At 50.0% G+C, this 15,681-nt stretch overlaps 6 protein-coding genes across 6 annotated transcripts; 4 read left to right on the top strand and 2 right to left on the bottom strand.

The window, feature by feature from the left end:
• Positions 1 to 888: 888 nt before the first annotated feature.
• On the top strand, positions 889 to 1,935 carry N7519_009503 (RNA recognition motif domain-containing protein; the record flags this gene model as incomplete). The annotated part of the gene is made up of 4 exons (XM_057296276.1): positions 889 to 928; positions 991 to 1,264; positions 1,332 to 1,679; positions 1,740 to 1,935. 4 exons carry the CDS (start codon positions 889 to 891, stop codon positions 1,933 to 1,935), a joined length of 858 nt encoding a protein of 285 aa, XP_057144158.1.
• A 1,067-nt stretch (positions 1,936 to 3,002) lies between these two features.
• Positions 3,003 to 4,854, top strand: N7519_009502 (bifunctional nucleoside/nucleotide kinase/histidine phosphatase family protein; the record flags this gene model as incomplete). The annotated part of the gene is made up of 4 exons (XM_057296275.1): positions 3,003 to 3,050; positions 3,423 to 3,495; positions 3,547 to 4,133; positions 4,189 to 4,854. 4 exons carry the CDS (start codon positions 3,003 to 3,005, stop codon positions 4,852 to 4,854), a joined length of 1,374 nt encoding a protein of 457 aa, XP_057144157.1.
• Positions 4,855 to 5,267: 413 nt separating this feature from the next.
• On the top strand, positions 5,268 to 8,392 carry N7519_009501 (putative vacuolar morphogenesis protein AvaB; the record flags this gene model as incomplete). The annotated part of the gene is made up of 5 exons (XM_057296274.1): positions 5,268 to 6,765; positions 6,813 to 7,628; positions 7,679 to 7,787; positions 7,839 to 8,273; positions 8,335 to 8,392. 5 exons carry the CDS (start codon positions 5,268 to 5,270, stop codon positions 8,390 to 8,392), a joined length of 2,916 nt encoding a protein of 971 aa, XP_057144156.1.
• A 195-nt stretch (positions 8,393 to 8,587) lies between these two features.
• On the bottom strand, positions 8,588 to 8,860 carry N7519_009500 (uncharacterized protein; the record flags this gene model as incomplete). Its single annotated transcript, XM_057296273.1, has 1 exon — positions 8,588 to 8,860. One exon carries the CDS (start codon positions 8,858 to 8,860, stop codon positions 8,588 to 8,590), a length of 273 nt encoding a protein of 90 aa, XP_057144155.1.
• An 890-nt stretch (positions 8,861 to 9,750) lies between these two features.
• On the top strand, positions 9,751 to 11,975 carry N7519_009499 (uncharacterized protein; the record flags this gene model as incomplete). The annotated part of the gene is made up of 3 exons (XM_057296272.1): positions 9,751 to 10,738; positions 10,818 to 11,399; positions 11,449 to 11,975. The coding sequence occupies 3 exons, from the start codon at positions 9,751 to 9,753 to the stop codon at positions 11,973 to 11,975; spliced, it is 2,097 nt and encodes a 698-aa protein (XP_057144154.1).
• A 461-nt stretch (positions 11,976 to 12,436) lies between these two features.
• Positions 12,437 to 15,141, bottom strand: N7519_009498 (uncharacterized protein; the record flags this gene model as incomplete). Its single annotated transcript, XM_057296271.1, has 6 exons — positions 12,437 to 12,625; positions 12,730 to 12,970; positions 13,005 to 13,738; positions 13,806 to 14,422; positions 14,490 to 14,886; positions 14,953 to 15,141. 6 exons carry the CDS (start codon positions 15,139 to 15,141, stop codon positions 12,437 to 12,439), a joined length of 2,367 nt encoding a protein of 788 aa, XP_057144153.1.
• Positions 15,142 to 15,681: the final 540 nt, after the last annotated feature.

Raw genomic sequence — 15,681 nt, 5'->3', positions numbered from 1 at the left:
GCGATTCCATCTAGGGCACGATCTACTCCGTCAGTACCCCCTTGCAACGACCAGAATCTTCTAAGACTGAGGACTGGAAGAGATGTACGTCTAACTCTTCTCCGAACTTGTAAATGTTGAAAGAGACGAATATACTACAGACTAAACAGAAACAATGAAAGAATATGTGTATTGCCAGTGTATCAAATTGAATTCTTAGCCCATGACCTAGTTCTATATTGTTGAGACGAGCATGCGACAATCTGTGAAAACCTGTAAAGATCTGTAAATCATATTAGCAATGATCGCGTACATAGACTCGAGAGAGAAACAAAGTCAAGAAGCTCTATCAGATAACTTTATATAACAATTTTTATCAACAATATAGTTCAGAACAGGTCTGTATGAAAAGTTCACTCATCATAAGAGAGATGCAAAGGGGGAAAAAAAGAAGAAAAATCTTTAAAACTCACGCTTGAAATTTCAGCTGTCCCGATGAAATAGTTCATCATATGAATTGAATCATATCGGGGACAGCTCGGCATCTCATGAGATGTACTAGAAGCTTGGCATGAACAAAGCTTGGAAGCTTCCTGGGCTTGCCATATACAACCACAAGGTCAAAGCTAATTTCAAAGAAAGCAAGCCATTGAAACCCGTACTGTCAAAAAATAAAATAAAAAATGAGAAGAAGTATTTGATAAAGAGGAAATAAAATGAAGAAGGAAAAATCAAGAGCGCTTAAATAGTAAGTGGAGTGCCAGTTTTGCACTGTTTGCACTCTCAGAAAAAAAAAGTGGAAGATGCAATTTACCCAAGTCAACTCTTCGGCTTTTTTGAAAATTATTTTGGTATAACTGTTTGGCCAGAGTGTCTTTACGCTTGTACGGAAATACTCTCTGAAAAAGTATGGCTGATGCAGAGAGCCCCAGACTGGAGGAGCAACAGAGTAAGATCGTCCTGAAAAAGTACCCCAAAGAGTCTCGACTAATCGATATCTACAAAATACAGCTCCTACCAAGTCTCCCTTTACAAATGTCCGCACTGACGGCCGAGCCTTCAACTCTCCCAATTGGCGCATGAAGGCTGAAAGCCCAGCAACACCATCGCGTACCAATGGCAGCCCAAGCGCGAACCCCAATACCTCTCGTGCAGCCTTCAGTCGGCCCGGAGCGCACGTCCCCCAAGCGATTAACGATGGCCGCCGCCTATACGTTGGCAACATGCCATACACGGCTAAGATGGAGGATGTGGAGGCGCTGTTCATAGCGGCCGAGTTCCCTATGTATGCCTGCACTACTTGAACCTAACGGCCGTTGAATCATCGCCAACTGAAACCCCCTCCAAAATAGCGAGCGCATAGATATTGCCATTGATCCTTTCACCGGCCGGAACCCTTCTTACTGCTTCGTCGACTTGCAGAACAAGGAGCATGCCGAGCGCGCCATGACTGAGCTCGATGGCCGCGATATGTTGGGTCGCCCGGTCAAGATCAAGCCCGGTGTGGCCAAGTCTCAGGAGCGCATTCAGAATCCACCTGAGCCATTCCGCATCGATCGCTGGCGTCAGCAAGAGAGACCTAGCTTTGCTAAGGTCAACAGTGACTCTAGCAGCCGCGTGTATGTTGGTGGACTGCCGCGATTGACCGACCACGGGGCTGTGCAGACCAACATAGAGATGTTCTTCAAGGGATTCAAGGTGTAAGTTTAGATGGCTTGGAATTTGTGTGGATCAAATACTGATACCCTACTTGTTTGCAGTGAACATGTCAGCAAGGTCTTCACCCCTCACCCCGCTAAGCGGTTCGAACCCGGCGAGCACTACTATCTGTTCGTCGACGTGGGTACTCCCGAGCAAGCCCTGAAAGCCATGGATACACTGAATGGTCGGGAAGGACCATGGGGTGGTCCGCTACGTGTACAGTTTGCTCGTGGTCCCAAGGATACCTCGATCTAAGTTCAGAGGCTTGTCTAAAAAAAGTTAAGTATTATTAATGATAGGACGTGTCGCATTGCATGAGCTATGATACCTGAATAGACTACAGAATTACATGCATAATATATCTGTTTAGTGTTTATTTGTTACGAGATTAGTCGAGGTAGGACTGAAGGGGGTTAAATATCTTGGCTTGAGACAATATCAAAGCTAATATATATCGGATAAAACTATGACACATGATCCATGGATAGCCGGGTCATAAGACGAGGTCTATAATTTGCTCCGCACACCCGAAGGTGATGACACCATAAGGAGGTATTCATCTGTGAGGCTAGTGAGAATACTGCTCATGTCGAGTTGAAGCATAACTATACACTATATATGCATATAGCCATATCTGCACTAGCTCAATGAAGAACGCCGGTGTGTTTGCCTCGGGAAGAGTGTATATTCGATTTCCAGCCTTTCCAAGTTAAGTCGATTTGCTCACCATAAGAACTTTTGTGTATAGCTAATTCTTTTGCCTACATGTAGTAGGCCCGGGTATAAGCGCCCGTATAAAACAGCTGTATACAGATTCTCCTTAAATGGTTAGCATATTAGTAGTATGAATGAAAAACTTGTTTTATCTGTCTTAACGTTTACAATTTAGGTTAGAGGTAGCAATAGTCAATAAACCACTAAACAGGATCTTGTATATATACATACATAATATAGTAAAGGAGGCAGATCATGCCTACTCCGTATGTTGTAGTAGTGTTCAATAGATGAAAGTGGATTGATTCACGATGGAGATGACGTTAGTGGGGAATCCAGACTCACCGCATTATGCGCCTCCCTGAATTCTGTTTCTTCTGTTTCTTCTCTGTTTCTTCGGGCCTTTTTTTTTGTCTTTTTTGAATTTCTTTTCCTTTTTTGTGAATTCATATAATCCATTCCTGCTCATATTCTCAATATCTTCTTGACCAAACCCCCCATGTTGGGTTAAGTTCTACTTTTTGGTCCTCCGGCTTCGGGTCGGAATTGCCCCTAATCTTCCCGAGATTCTCGTATTTGCCCTTCTTCATATAACATCAACCTCAAAAATGGCTTCAGAAAGTGTCCGAAGCCAGCATAAGGCATTCGTTGCAAGTGTGAGTGGAATTCCTCTGTTTTATGTTCTGATATCCGCAGTATTGTTGCGTTGTTACTCTGCCGAGGCTTGCATTGCATGTATGTGCCCAGGTGGGTTAGGTTGATTTGGGATGATTGATCTTTTATTTTGGAAGTATGAAATGCCTTCAAAATGGCGTTGCCTGGGTATTCAAATGCAAGAAAGTAGAACAGACTGCAAGAGCACTTTCACACGCGCGATTCTACAAGTTTGGGTCTACTATACCTTCTGTCTTGTCTACCTTCTGTTTCTTCTCTTTCTCACCCCTTCGCGATCCGACACTCCTGCAATCTCCATTTTCTTTTTCATCTTTCAAGAGATAAAAATGCCAATCGCTAACTTTGGCACGCAGTCCGACGACTCAAAGATATGTGTTGTCATGGTGGGCCTCCCGGCCCGAGGCAAGAGTCTCATCGCCGGCAAAGGTAAGTGAATCAGCTATCCGGAAGTCAACATGTGGGACTGACTTGTCAAAGCCATGCGCTATCTGGGTTGGGTGGGTATTCCTGCACGTGTCTTTAACGTTGGCAGTTACCGCCGCTTCAGCACTCCACAGCCACAGGCTGGATTCTTTGATCCTCACAATGAAGAAGGCGAGCGTATGCGCCGAGCTGCTGCAGAGGCTGCCATGTCTGACATGCTCCAGTGGTTTAATACCGGGAAGGGTGTTGTGGCCATCTTGGATGCCACCAATTCCACAAAGGACCGCCGTAGGTGGATCTATGAGAAATGCACCGAAGCTGGTATCGAGGCTCTCTTTGTTGAGTCAATTTGTGATGATGAAGATCTCATCATGACCAACATCAAGGAAGTCAAGACGACATCCCCGGACTACAAAGGCCAAGATCCGGAGGTGGCTGCGCTTGATTTCCGCAATCGCATTCGCAACTATGAAAAGGTGTACGAGACCATCGACGATGAAGAGAAGAGTTACACTTACGTCAAGCTTATCAACGTGGGATCGACGGTCATCATCAACCAGATCAAAGATTATCTGTCCAGTCGCCTAGTCTATTATATCCAGAATATTCACATCAAGCCCCGTTCAATCTGGCTATCAAGAGTAAGTCAAACATCAAAATTCCGGGATCATTTTGAAAGGGGGCTGACGAAAATAGCACGGTGAATCCGAGTTCAACCTGACTGGGCGGATTGGAGGCGACTCCAACATCTCCGAGCGGGGCGAGGCCTATGCCCGCGCGCTCCCCGAGCTAATGCGCAAGTCCGGTATCCCTGACAACACCAAGATTGTGATCTGGACCTCAACCTTGCGCCGCACTATCCAGAGTGCCCGCCACCTTAAGGCAGAGACTGGCTACGAGACGCTGGAGTGGAAAGCCCTGGATGAGCTGGACTCGGGCGTCTGCGACGGTTTGACCTACGAGCAAATTGCTGAAAAGTACCCAGAGGATTTTGCTGCCCGTGACGAAGACAAGTACAACTACCGCTACCGCGGTGGCGAGTCCTACCGCGACGTCGTCATCCGCCTTGAGCCTATCATCATGGAGCTGGAGCGCAGTGAGAATGTTATCATCGTTACCCACCAAGCTGTCCTCCGCTGCATCTACGCTTACTTTATGAATGTACCTCAGGAGCAGAGTCCCTGGATGGAGGTGCCTTTGCATACTCTGATCAAACTCACGCCCCGCGCTTACGGTACCGAAGAGCAACGCTTCAAGGCTGATATCCCTGCTGTATCGACCTGGCGTGGGAAGGGGACATCGGCGAAGCATCAGGATTTCCCTGCCGAGGGAAAGAAAGAGGACACGGAAACCAAGAATTAGGGATGTGTTGATCTGCATCGGCCTGGCGTCACCTGGATGTGGAATTCGGACTGCATGAGATATTCAGATACCAAAAACATGGCTTTTCTTTGATTATGCGTTACATACTTTAAATCTATTCTTCAAGTCATCTTTCTCGCGGGTTTATCGTAATACTCGTACCCCATTAGAAGTTGAAGGTCATTTCGACTGAAATGACATTGTTGGACAGTTTCAAAACACTTTGTGACATCCCTTTCCTCATTTACAGCCCATTTCAAACGAACATCAACCCATCAGCTATCTCTCTATCCGAAGCAAAAAAAACTTGTATGAATAACCGACAAGAGTAGTCATTGTGCCTAGGTAGTTGCCTTCCAGTCCAGCCCCGGCAAGATACATGCTGACTCAGAACTGACTCAGCCCCGGACGTCATGCGGAGAGCTCCAGCAGCAGCGCCCCTCGAACCTCCAGCGGAAGGAATTGAAGACAGCACGCCCATGTTGTCAGCATTTACCGCGCGGCCGCTCGTGGAGCTCAAGCCGCGCGACAAGTCTCGCATCGACTCGGTCTTAGCCTACGGTGACCGTCTCCTCGCTGGCCTAAACAATGGCAACCTCCGCATCTACCGCGTCACCGACGACGGCAAGACCGAGCTCCTCCGCGAACTGGAGAAATTCTCCCGATACAAGATCGAACAGCTTGCCTTGATTAAGGAGGCTAACGTGCTGGTGTCGCTTTCTGGTGGTTATGTCTCGCTCCACGATGCGCAATCCTACGAGCTTGTTGAACAGCTAGCTCAAACGAAGGGCGCTTCTGTCTTTGCCATCACGTCGAATGTTGTCAATGATGTTGATACGAATGTGCCTGCTATTGTTTCCCGCTTGGCAGTCGCCGTCAAGCGGAAGATTCTTATGTGGGCGTGGCGCGACATGGAGCTGGAACGGGATACGGCTGAGCTGAGCTTGGTCAGCGGGGTCAAAACTCTCACCTGGGTTGCGGCTACACGGCTAGTGGTTGGCCTGAACTCGAGCTTTGTCATGGTCAATATTGAGAGTGGGCAGTTCACGGACCTGGCTGGACCGGGCAGCATTGAGGAATCGGGCCGGTTCACGGGCGTTGGCGCGGCGAGCATGAGCTACATTGGTATGGGAGGCATGGTGCCGCGGCCGCTTGTGACAAGACTGCGTGAAGGGGAGATTCTTTTGGCTAAGGACGTCAACACGAATTTCATCGATGTCGACGGCCAGCCTCTTGGCCGGAAGCAGGTGCCTTGGAGCCATGCGCCGGTGGAGCTTGGATACTCGTACCCGTTTTTGTTGGCTTTGCACGATTCATCAAAGGGTGTGTTGGAAGTACGGAACCCGGAGACCTTATCGCTGCTGCAGTCTGTTCCGTTGCCGTCGGCTAGTATCTTGCACATTCCGCAGCCGAATATCAGCCTCGCCCATGCCGGTAAAGGGTTCCTTGTGGCAAGTGACCGCACCATCTGGCGCATGGAAGCTCTGAGCTACGATACCCAGATTGATGCTTTGGTTGAGGGTGGTTATCTAGATGAGGCTATCAGCTTACTCGGCGTGCTGGAGGATGCTCTTTTACGGGATAAGCCTGGTCGACTGCGCGCAACAAGACTTGAAAAAGCGCAGAGCTTGTTCGCCTTGAACAAGTACCGGGAGTCTCTAGATCTGTTTACTGAAGTGTCTGCACCTCCCGAGAGTGTCATTCGCCTATACCCTCGCTTAATTGCGGGCGATCTCTCTACAGTCCCGGAGCCTGAAGTTGCGAACGGAAAAGCGAACGGGTCCCAGAGCGACGGGTCATCCGATGATGTTGCTGCTGGACAGGCATCCACACACGCAGCCTCTATTATATCTTCTGTGCGGAAGCCCGACGAAGGAAGTGAGGCTAGCAGTATCCGTGGACACGACAAAGGTACGGCTTGCTCTCATTGGTTTTGAATCCATGCTAACTAACTATAGGTCTTCGAGTTGCTGTCCGCGAGCTGCAAGGATACCTGGCAGATGTTCGCCGACGCTTCCAGCGCTTCCTCAACCCCGATGGATCTCTCAAAGCTGCTGTACCAGTCGAAGCCACAGATGAGGCAAGTGACTCGGTCCTTAAGCTGCTGGATTTCCCATCTCCCGATGAGTTTGCCACACAAATTTGTGCCAAGGCACGGTTGGTTGACACCACCTTGTTCCGTGCACACATGTTCGCGACGCCATCACTAGCTGGATCGCTCTTCCGCATTGCAAACTTCTGCGACCCAGAGGTAGTCATGGAGAGACTCGAGGAGACTGGTAGATATAACGACCTAATTGATTTTCTTTACGGCAAGAAATTGCATCGGCAAGCACTTGAATTGCTACAGCGCTTTGGCCAGACAGATAACGGTCCTCTGAGCGGTCCGACACGCACAGTCGCCTATCTTCAAAATCTACCGCCGGATCAAATTGATCTAGTTCTTGAGTTTGGGGAATGGCCGCTTCGTGCCAATCACGAGTTGGGAATGGAGATATTCCTGACCGACACTGAAAATGCTGAGACGTTACCCCGTCCACGAGTCCTCGGGTTCCTTGAACAAATAGACACCGCACTTGCCATTCAATACCTCGAGCATGTCATTAATGAATGGAACGACATGACGCCGGACATACACCAGCGGCTGCTCATCCTATATTTAGATCAACTTACATCCAACGAGCAAGGGGAATGGAAGGAAAAGTTCTTGACGATGTTGAAAGAGAGCGAGCAATACTCTCCAGCGAAGATGTTAGATCGGCTCGATCGAGAGGGTACGTTGCGCGCTACTCCTGTGAAACAAGCTATCACTAACAAACCCCAGATCCCAACTTCTACGAAGCCCGAGCTATCCTATTTAGCAAGATGGGCCAGCACCGACAGGCGCTCGAGATCTACGTCTTCAAACTTGCGGACCACGAAAAAGCAGAAGAGTGAGTGATATATCATTTTCCCTAAAAGGAGCAATTGCTAACACCAGAAAGATACTGCAACCAGGTCCACCTCGCTGAAAAGGCCGAAGAAGAGAACTCCATCTACCTCACCCTCCTTTCCCTCTATCTCTCCCCGCCCCACGGCTATGAGCCCCAAAACGACCCCGCGATTGACCTGCTAGCCAAGCATGGCTCACGCCTCCCGGCTGATGCCGCATTGAAACTCATCCCGGACAAACAGGCTGTGCAGAAACTTGAATTTTATTTCAAGGGCCGCATGCGTGCCGCAAACTCGGTTTTCAATGAAGCGCGCATTGTGGCAAACCTGCGTAAGGCACGGGATATGCAGATTCAAGCCCAGCTCGCTCTTGGCGAGGGTATTCGTGGTGGAGGCACGCGGGCCCGCCACGTCACTGTCACTGAGGAGCGAATTTGTGGCGTCTGCCATAAGCGTTTGGGTGGGAGTGTGATCAATGTTTTCCCCGAGTAAGTCGTTTCCGGTCTTTTGTTTCTTTTTTCGGTTTGCTCATCGCTGACTCGTTCCCAGTGATACCGTGGTTCACTTGGGGTGTGTCAATCGAAAACCCAGTGTTCGAGCTGGGTAGTATCCTTGCTCTCCTGCATCTGCATTCGCGGGGTCGTTCTTGTTCTCGTTCATGTCCTTAGTTTTTCTTTTCTTCACTTTGTTTCCGGCTCGGGGTTCTCTTTTCATTTGGTTTGTTTGTGTCGACGGAGGCTATCCCAGCGACTTTGATACCCACTAGCATCTGCCCATTTCAAGATACATCATGGTCATGCGATCATGCATCGTCCTCAACCACCTCCTCTCCGTAATTCTCCTCCTCCTTAGCTTCCTGTGCCGAGAGCTGGCCCTGAACCTTCTTGTCCTCTTCCATGCGCTCCGTAAGGAAGACGTTGATCTGGTCCTGCAGTTTGGGTACGAGGGACTGCAGCGCTGATAGGTGGGCTTGCTTAGCCGCTAGTGTGCCGGTTGTGGTTGATATCACATGTTCAAAGGTTTCAGTGGCTTGAGGGGCGGTGTAGACAGCGCTCAGGCTCGTGTTGGAGGCCATTTTGAAATTCGCCGGGGAAGGGGAAACTGTTTGGGGAAATTGTTTTAGGGGTATTGTTAGCCCTGGAGGGGAAGATGGCAGAGAATAATGTCCCCAGCTACGCTACCGCCTTTTTTACCGCCTTTTCGCTGATCTAAGCCCACCAAGGCTCCAGGGCTCCCAAGGACAGTCCCTCCAGGTACGGCTAGATACCGAGGTTATATATTACTTGATGGTACTTTGATGATCACACGGTAGCATTTCCGAGCCTGATCTTTTTGTTAGGTTCTAGTAAGGCCGTAATACCTAGTCTATATGCGGCCTGGATATAATACTAGTATGAAAGTCATGGTAATGTTGGAAAAAAGGAACATTGAAATCTGTTAGATAGACGAATTCAGGTGCGAAGGACACCATGAAGCAGTGAAATGGTCTATAAATATAGATCTTAAATCTATAAACTTCGTTGAGTCCAGATCATATCAAAGCTTAGCCAAGTCTCCGCATCTTTCGTCGATCTGGGATTCTGCCAGATAGAGGAGAGGAAGGGATCGGCGAGTGCCCAGATGTGGCTTTTGTAACGTTGTAAACAAAAAAAACCTCGCTGAAAGATAAACTGGCCTGAAAGAGATAGAAAGAGCATGGATTATTCGTTATGAATCCTACCTTCCGATCCCCCCAACTCCCCTGGGCGTCAAGCACCTGCCCCTCGTTACCCCCGACCTCCATCTGATGACGAAGAGGAAGACGACTCCGATGAAGACGAATTGGTTCGCCCCGGATCCTCCGGTAGTGACGCCTCTTCTAATGTGACCACCGTTTCCGCCGCTCCTGTCACTCCAATCAATACTCAACAGCCCGGGGGTTACTTCCCTCCACAACCACGCTCGGCGACTTCGCCTCATCACCCTATGCCGAACCCATCAGGCCGAAGGCCCTCCGGCCGGGGTCCCTCTGTCGAGTTACCCCGGCACCGATCACGGCATCACTCGCAGGGTTTCTTTGAGCCTTCCCTGCCGACCGCCTCCTCCGATCAGGTCCCTACCGTGTCAGCATCCCGTATCGCCGCCCAGGCAGCAATGCAGCAGACGAAAAAGCAACAGAATGTCATAACCCCGGTAGAGGATGGTTCTCGTCCCAGGCGCAGTGGAAGCAGCTCACCTCCTCTGATGCCCGCCCCATTGCGTGTCAACCAACCGTCTCCCCAACCTCCTCCGCCGTCAGGGAACGTGGCCACGACAGCTGCGAATGTGGTCTTCCCGCGAGCCGGTGCTACGCCGGTAGAACAACAGCCCGAGAAACAGAAGAAGAAGAAGCTCTTCTCAAAGCCAAAGCACATCGGAATCAGCAGTCATAAAGAGCTGGGCAAAGACCGTGGCCTTCCCTCCCCGAGTAAGATCAGTGGGTTATCCCGCATGGTTAGCGGCTCGACTACAAACTTGGCCGACCTGTCCTCGAACAACTCGTCGATGTACAATTTATCCAATGCCTCCGTGAGCACAGTTGTCCCTGCAGATCGTCCGCCAATTCAAGAGAAGGAAAAGGAAAAGGAAAAGGACAAAGACAAGCACAAGCATCATTTCCTGTCAAGGCAGAAACTGAAGTTAAAAGACCGCGTCGAAGACCACTTCAACCTCCCTCTATCATCGGCTTCGAGTAATTCTCGTCCGGCAGACCCTAATGCCCCACAGTCTTTATACTCCTTTACGCCTGCGTCTCCGGCTCCTGGGGCGACGTTTGGCAAGTCGGTCAGTGGGTTGGATCTCCTGCATGGCGGTCGAGCACTGCGTGAGAAGAAGAAGGAGGAGAAGGCGCTCGCTGAGTCGGAGCAGATGGAATGGCTGGCCAATAATGCTGGGGGGGGCCACAACACCCGGTGGCTTCCCGGGTCCGTCCTCAGTCGGTAGTTCGGGGACACTCCCCGAGTCTATGCTCCGGGAGACCTTGCAAGGGTTTGGGTTGAATAATATGACCCCAGAGGATGCGTGGGACTTCCTCAAGGCGAAGCTGTTGGTCATCTTCGATGGTGAAGATGTGCGCATCGCCATCGAAGATCTCAACAAGCTGGTGCTCGTTCATTTGCAGCGTTGTGTTCTTAAGAGGGCTCCTACTTCTATTGTAGTGGACCTGCAAGAACTGCTAGAGACTGGATTTGCGACCTTGAATCACAGTTCGCTGATTGGCCTTCCAGATGAAAAACTGGTCCCGCACCTGGTTCAAGTGTGGCTGCTGGTGTTTGGCACGATTCTGCCCTTTATCCAGGCTGTGTTTCTCCCCTTGGATCTCGAGTTCAAGGGCTGTGGATCCTTGATGACTAGCCGTGAAGCCGGTGAGTTCTGGGGTGCACTGCCTGTTGGTGGGACACTCGATGTGCGAAGTCTAGTCTTGATCGCCTTCCGTGATTGCATGATCCTGAATCGCTACGATGCCCTCAAAGCAACCTTTTCCCGGCTCAGCCTGGACTCCATCAACTCCGGATTCCCAACACTCAGCGTCACGGCCAAGAGTACCGGCACTGGAGGCCGTCCTGGCACTGCAGCCTCGCTTGATGCCGGCTTCGGTAGCTACACCTCGCAGTCATCCACGCTTCTCAGCACCGTCACCGACAGTTACTCCTCCGAACGGCATTAATGCCCTGGCCAACCACCCACGTCCAACGAGCAGTGACTCTCGCAGTCGTGCTACCTCGAACACATCCTCCAACGCAGATCCTCTCTTCTTCCAGTCCATCACATCGCCACCAACCTCCAACAAACGGCCCACCGTCATCCACCGCGGCAACACCTCCGCCGACTCCTCCCACGTCATCACAGAGACCGTCGGCCGCATGCTACAATGCATCAGCGTCCTGGCCAGCGTGCAAACAGACGACGCTGCCCAGGAGCGGATCGAGATTCTTAGCAAAGCTCTCAAACATAACTGGCTCGGCCGCGGCCGCACCGGTCGTGATCGTCGTGGCTTTGTCGGCGCCAAGATCCGGCCTGTGATGGTCGGCGGACCTCCTGTTATCGATGATGGAGATTCCCTCACTACGGCTGGCATCAGCATTGGTGCTAGTACCAGTACTGGGGGCTCCGGGGCCGAGGTGACTCGTCCTCGTCGGAATGGAGTTCGAATGTTCCGGGGCCTGGTATGAGTATGCGTAGTGGTGGCAGACGAGAACTGAGTGTTCTCTAGCTTTGTGTGTTTTCTTCTAGCTACTCGTTATGATTGTATGACGGCGGGTGGGTACTTTGGCAATAAAGGGGCGTTTCTACTTTTTAAAGGAATTGATATCCTATCTCGGGCATTGAGCAATTTCACCTATGCCATTCTACTCTGCAAGGAATTGTGTAAATCTTACAAGTTTTTTTTTATTTGATTTGTAGATAAAGTAACTTTTTTTTGGCCGTTTTGGTTTTTCCCTTTTTTTTTTGTCCTTTTGACTTAAATGTGAAGTCATAATCCAACAGTAAATCCATCACATATGGCACCCAGGGCCCGGCCAACTAGCCACTGGGTAAAATCCTCGATATGCATATTCATATCCACCAGAAATGAATGGCGTCTCACCTCACCATCCATCAAAAAAGTCTCAAGCATCCAAGGGTAAGCGGCTTACTTTCGAGCCCTGCCCTTTCCCTTCAAGTCGATCTTGCCAAACTCGTCGAGGACTTCGTATCGACCCTGGCATGCCCTGTCAGAAACATCCCAGCCAAGCTGCATCGAAATATCCTCGGCAATCTGCGCAAAGATCTTGTCATCCGGCTTCGAATCGAACTTGCTCAAGGCATCCAGAAGGGCCTCCTATTCAAATGTCAGTAATCAGGATAAAACAAACTCTCCATCCCCAATGAGAACACCAATGGGCATCTAGATTGAGGTGGTCAAAGGGGCAGACGAATACATACGTCGAAACCGGGCCAAGGACCAATTCTATCCTTGATTCGTCCCCATCGCTTGCTCAGCGCTCGCCATGTCATCTCGTCGTCCAAGTCACTTCGATTCTCGTTCCATGCCGCGGTGATGTCAAACCACGACATCGATTCCGCCTCCTTCATCTGCGACATCATCTTGTCTGCGGTAGGTGCTGTCTCCCATGAGTCTGGGGTTGCGTTGCCCTTGGGGTTCTTCTTCGCGCTGGTGGTGGTGCTGGAGTTGGGCATGACATCGGAACTGCGCAGACGGCGCGGGGACGGTGACGGTAGCCTGCGGCTCTGGCGTAGTTGTCCCAGTCTTGATGCTGTCTTTGGAACGGCGGCGGGATGATGATGAGGTAGGCGCAGGTGTCACGGACTGGTTCTTGGAACGGCGGCGTTTCGAGGCTGACGTAGCTGGAGGAGTCGTGCTCTTTGCCTCGAGTGAGGCACCGTGGTGCTGCATCGAGACTGAGGTTTGGTCTGGAAGTGTGCTCGATACCTCTGGGCTTGAGCTCTTTATCTGGGGTGAACTGTGTCGGGCACGCTTTGTGACTGAGCCTTGGTTTGCTTCCTCCACTGACTGCAAGGTTTCAGAAGTGGTTGGAGCCTGCGCGGGTTGGTCAGACTCAAGTGCACCAGGTTGAGATGGACTTGGCTGATCGCGGCCGATAGCGGCCCAATATTCAGGTTGTAGGAAATCCATCCCAGCAGTTGCTTCTTCCATCTCGGCAAAGATACGGTCCAGATCATCAATTGTAGTGTAACGCGGCTCTTCTGTCTGAGAATACAGATGCGTCGAAATATCGGTATGGCGGTCCAGGTTATGAATTGTAGTGTAATACGGCTCTTCTGTCTGAGAATACAGATGCGTTGAAATATCGGTATGCGGGTCAGCCATTTCACGCAGGAGCTCCTGCTCAGACGCCAGGATGCGTGCATACTCCTCGGGAGTGTAGACACCCATGGGGTCAATGGTCCAGTTGCTTTGGTCGGGAGTCTCCTCGGGGTACATGAATGTGGAGGGGAGGACATTTGGGTCTTCAAAGGGGGGGGATTCCTGACATTACCGCTGAATCAAGTGACTGCTGGTATGAATCCATATACGGATCCATGGAAGGATCCGTGGAGGGATCCATTGAAGAATCCATAGAAGGGTTCGGGGGTGTAGAAGAGACGAAATCCAGCGCGGGAGATAGGTGACCAGCGTCGCGGGACGGAGCTTCCTCAGAGCTCGAACTGGAATTGGGGGATGCACTGGTAGCAGGGAGCTCCGAGGTAGGATTGACACTAGTCGATGTCTCGTCGTAGTCAGAAGAAGACTCCTGGGATGTGCTGAGAACACTAGTGTTGGGAGAATCCATATTGGACTCGGGGATGAAAGTGGACTCAACAGGCGTTTCTTCAGCAGGGTTTGGCAAATTAGACTCGAGATTAGATGGCGGATCTCCAGGATCGGATGGAACAGTCAAGGGAATGGAGTCCAGGGTGGGGTGAGAAGGTGTCTGTTGGGAAGCAAGTTTTGCCCTGACAGGAGTGACAATGCGAGTCACGTCCTTGGTGCCCTTTGCACTCGTCGAGTCTGAAACAGTGTCGGAGTCTGAAGTGGTCTCGCGAGATCTCTTTTTGACGAGTCTTACTCTAGGAGTGGAAATGGGAGTCGCCTCGTTAGAGCGTCCCTCTGGACCTGCATCCGTCGAAAGTCTGGGTTAGTGCTCTGACAGTAGAAGGAATAGAGTCCAGTGGGTCCTCACGAGATCTGTTGCTGACAACAATTCTTGTTCTAGGAGTGGTGGGAGTCACACCCTCAGGGTTTTGTTCCTTTGCATTTGTCGACTCTGAAACAGTGTCCGAGTCCGGGGTGGGCTCGCGAGGTCTCTTTCTGATAACGAGCCTTACTCTAGGAGTGGGAATGGGATTTGCATCCTTGGGGCGTCCCTCTGCATTGGAATTTGTGTTAGTGGTCTGAGGATTGAGGGTGGGGATAGAAGCACAACGGGAATCGTAAGAAACAGTGTGACTGGCTGCAGGTAGGTACTGCTCAGAATTCTCTTCAACTGGAGCAAATTGGATTCGAGTGGTTCTAAGAGAAGAAGCAGGTTTGCTGTCCGACTCGTTCCCATCACTGGTTAGCTGAGGAGGGAAATGAATCTTCAGGAAAGGGACGTTAGCGGTTAACGTTAGCGGTTAGACAAAATACTGAGGATCTGAACTTACCGGCGTAGGTTCGTGAAGCTCAGCACTATCCTGTGCTGGCAATGTCTGCTTGTTGACTGGGGTAGGACTTTGACTCGGATGGAAAGAAGAAGCATCCGAGTCATGGACGGACGGTGTCCCACTTGTTTCTCTGTCTAATCCCACGATGAGAGCTGGGAATAGATCTCTGATGGTTCTATCAGATGCCATAGTGTTTCAATTCCAAGGGAGTCGACGAGGATAGAATTATTTGGTCACAAACGATTTGCTACATACATGTACGCAAGCGACATAATGATACATGTGATACGATGTAATCAACGCGAGCGAACGAGGTAAGCGATGTACCCTACAAGTACTACCTACCTAGGTAGGTATCTACATATACATAGATAGATAGATAGAAAGTATACATGCAAACGTTTAGATGGGAAGAACAAGGAAAGGTAAACTTGATTACTCTCCTCTTATACAACTGAGGTATACTACAAGTCATTATATAGAGGGTCTATATACTCTTAATGCTCTTACTAGGCTAACTTGGTGATTATTCAAGGTAGTACACCAGTACTCGTTTGACTCTAGACTCTACGTCCATATCAATATTATGTAGTTAATCCATCTATACAATATAACATTGAAGATATCTTAAGACGTGTAACTACATATGTACATATGTACATATCCATCCAATCAAAGAACATAACATAAATCTATAATATTTCTATACAAGTACCTACATACCTACCT

The sequence above is a fragment of the Penicillium mononematosum genome, assembly GCF_028829835.1.
Source record: "Penicillium mononematosum strain IBT 11891 chromosome Unknown utg000005l:1.0-9366267.0:1.0-9372171.0, whole genome shotgun sequence".
Classification (NCBI taxonomy): domain Eukaryota; kingdom Fungi; phylum Ascomycota; class Eurotiomycetes; order Eurotiales; family Aspergillaceae; genus Penicillium; species Penicillium mononematosum.
The sequence above is the reverse complement of the archived record's forward strand: the minus strand, read 5'-3'. Positions and strand labels throughout refer to the sequence as shown.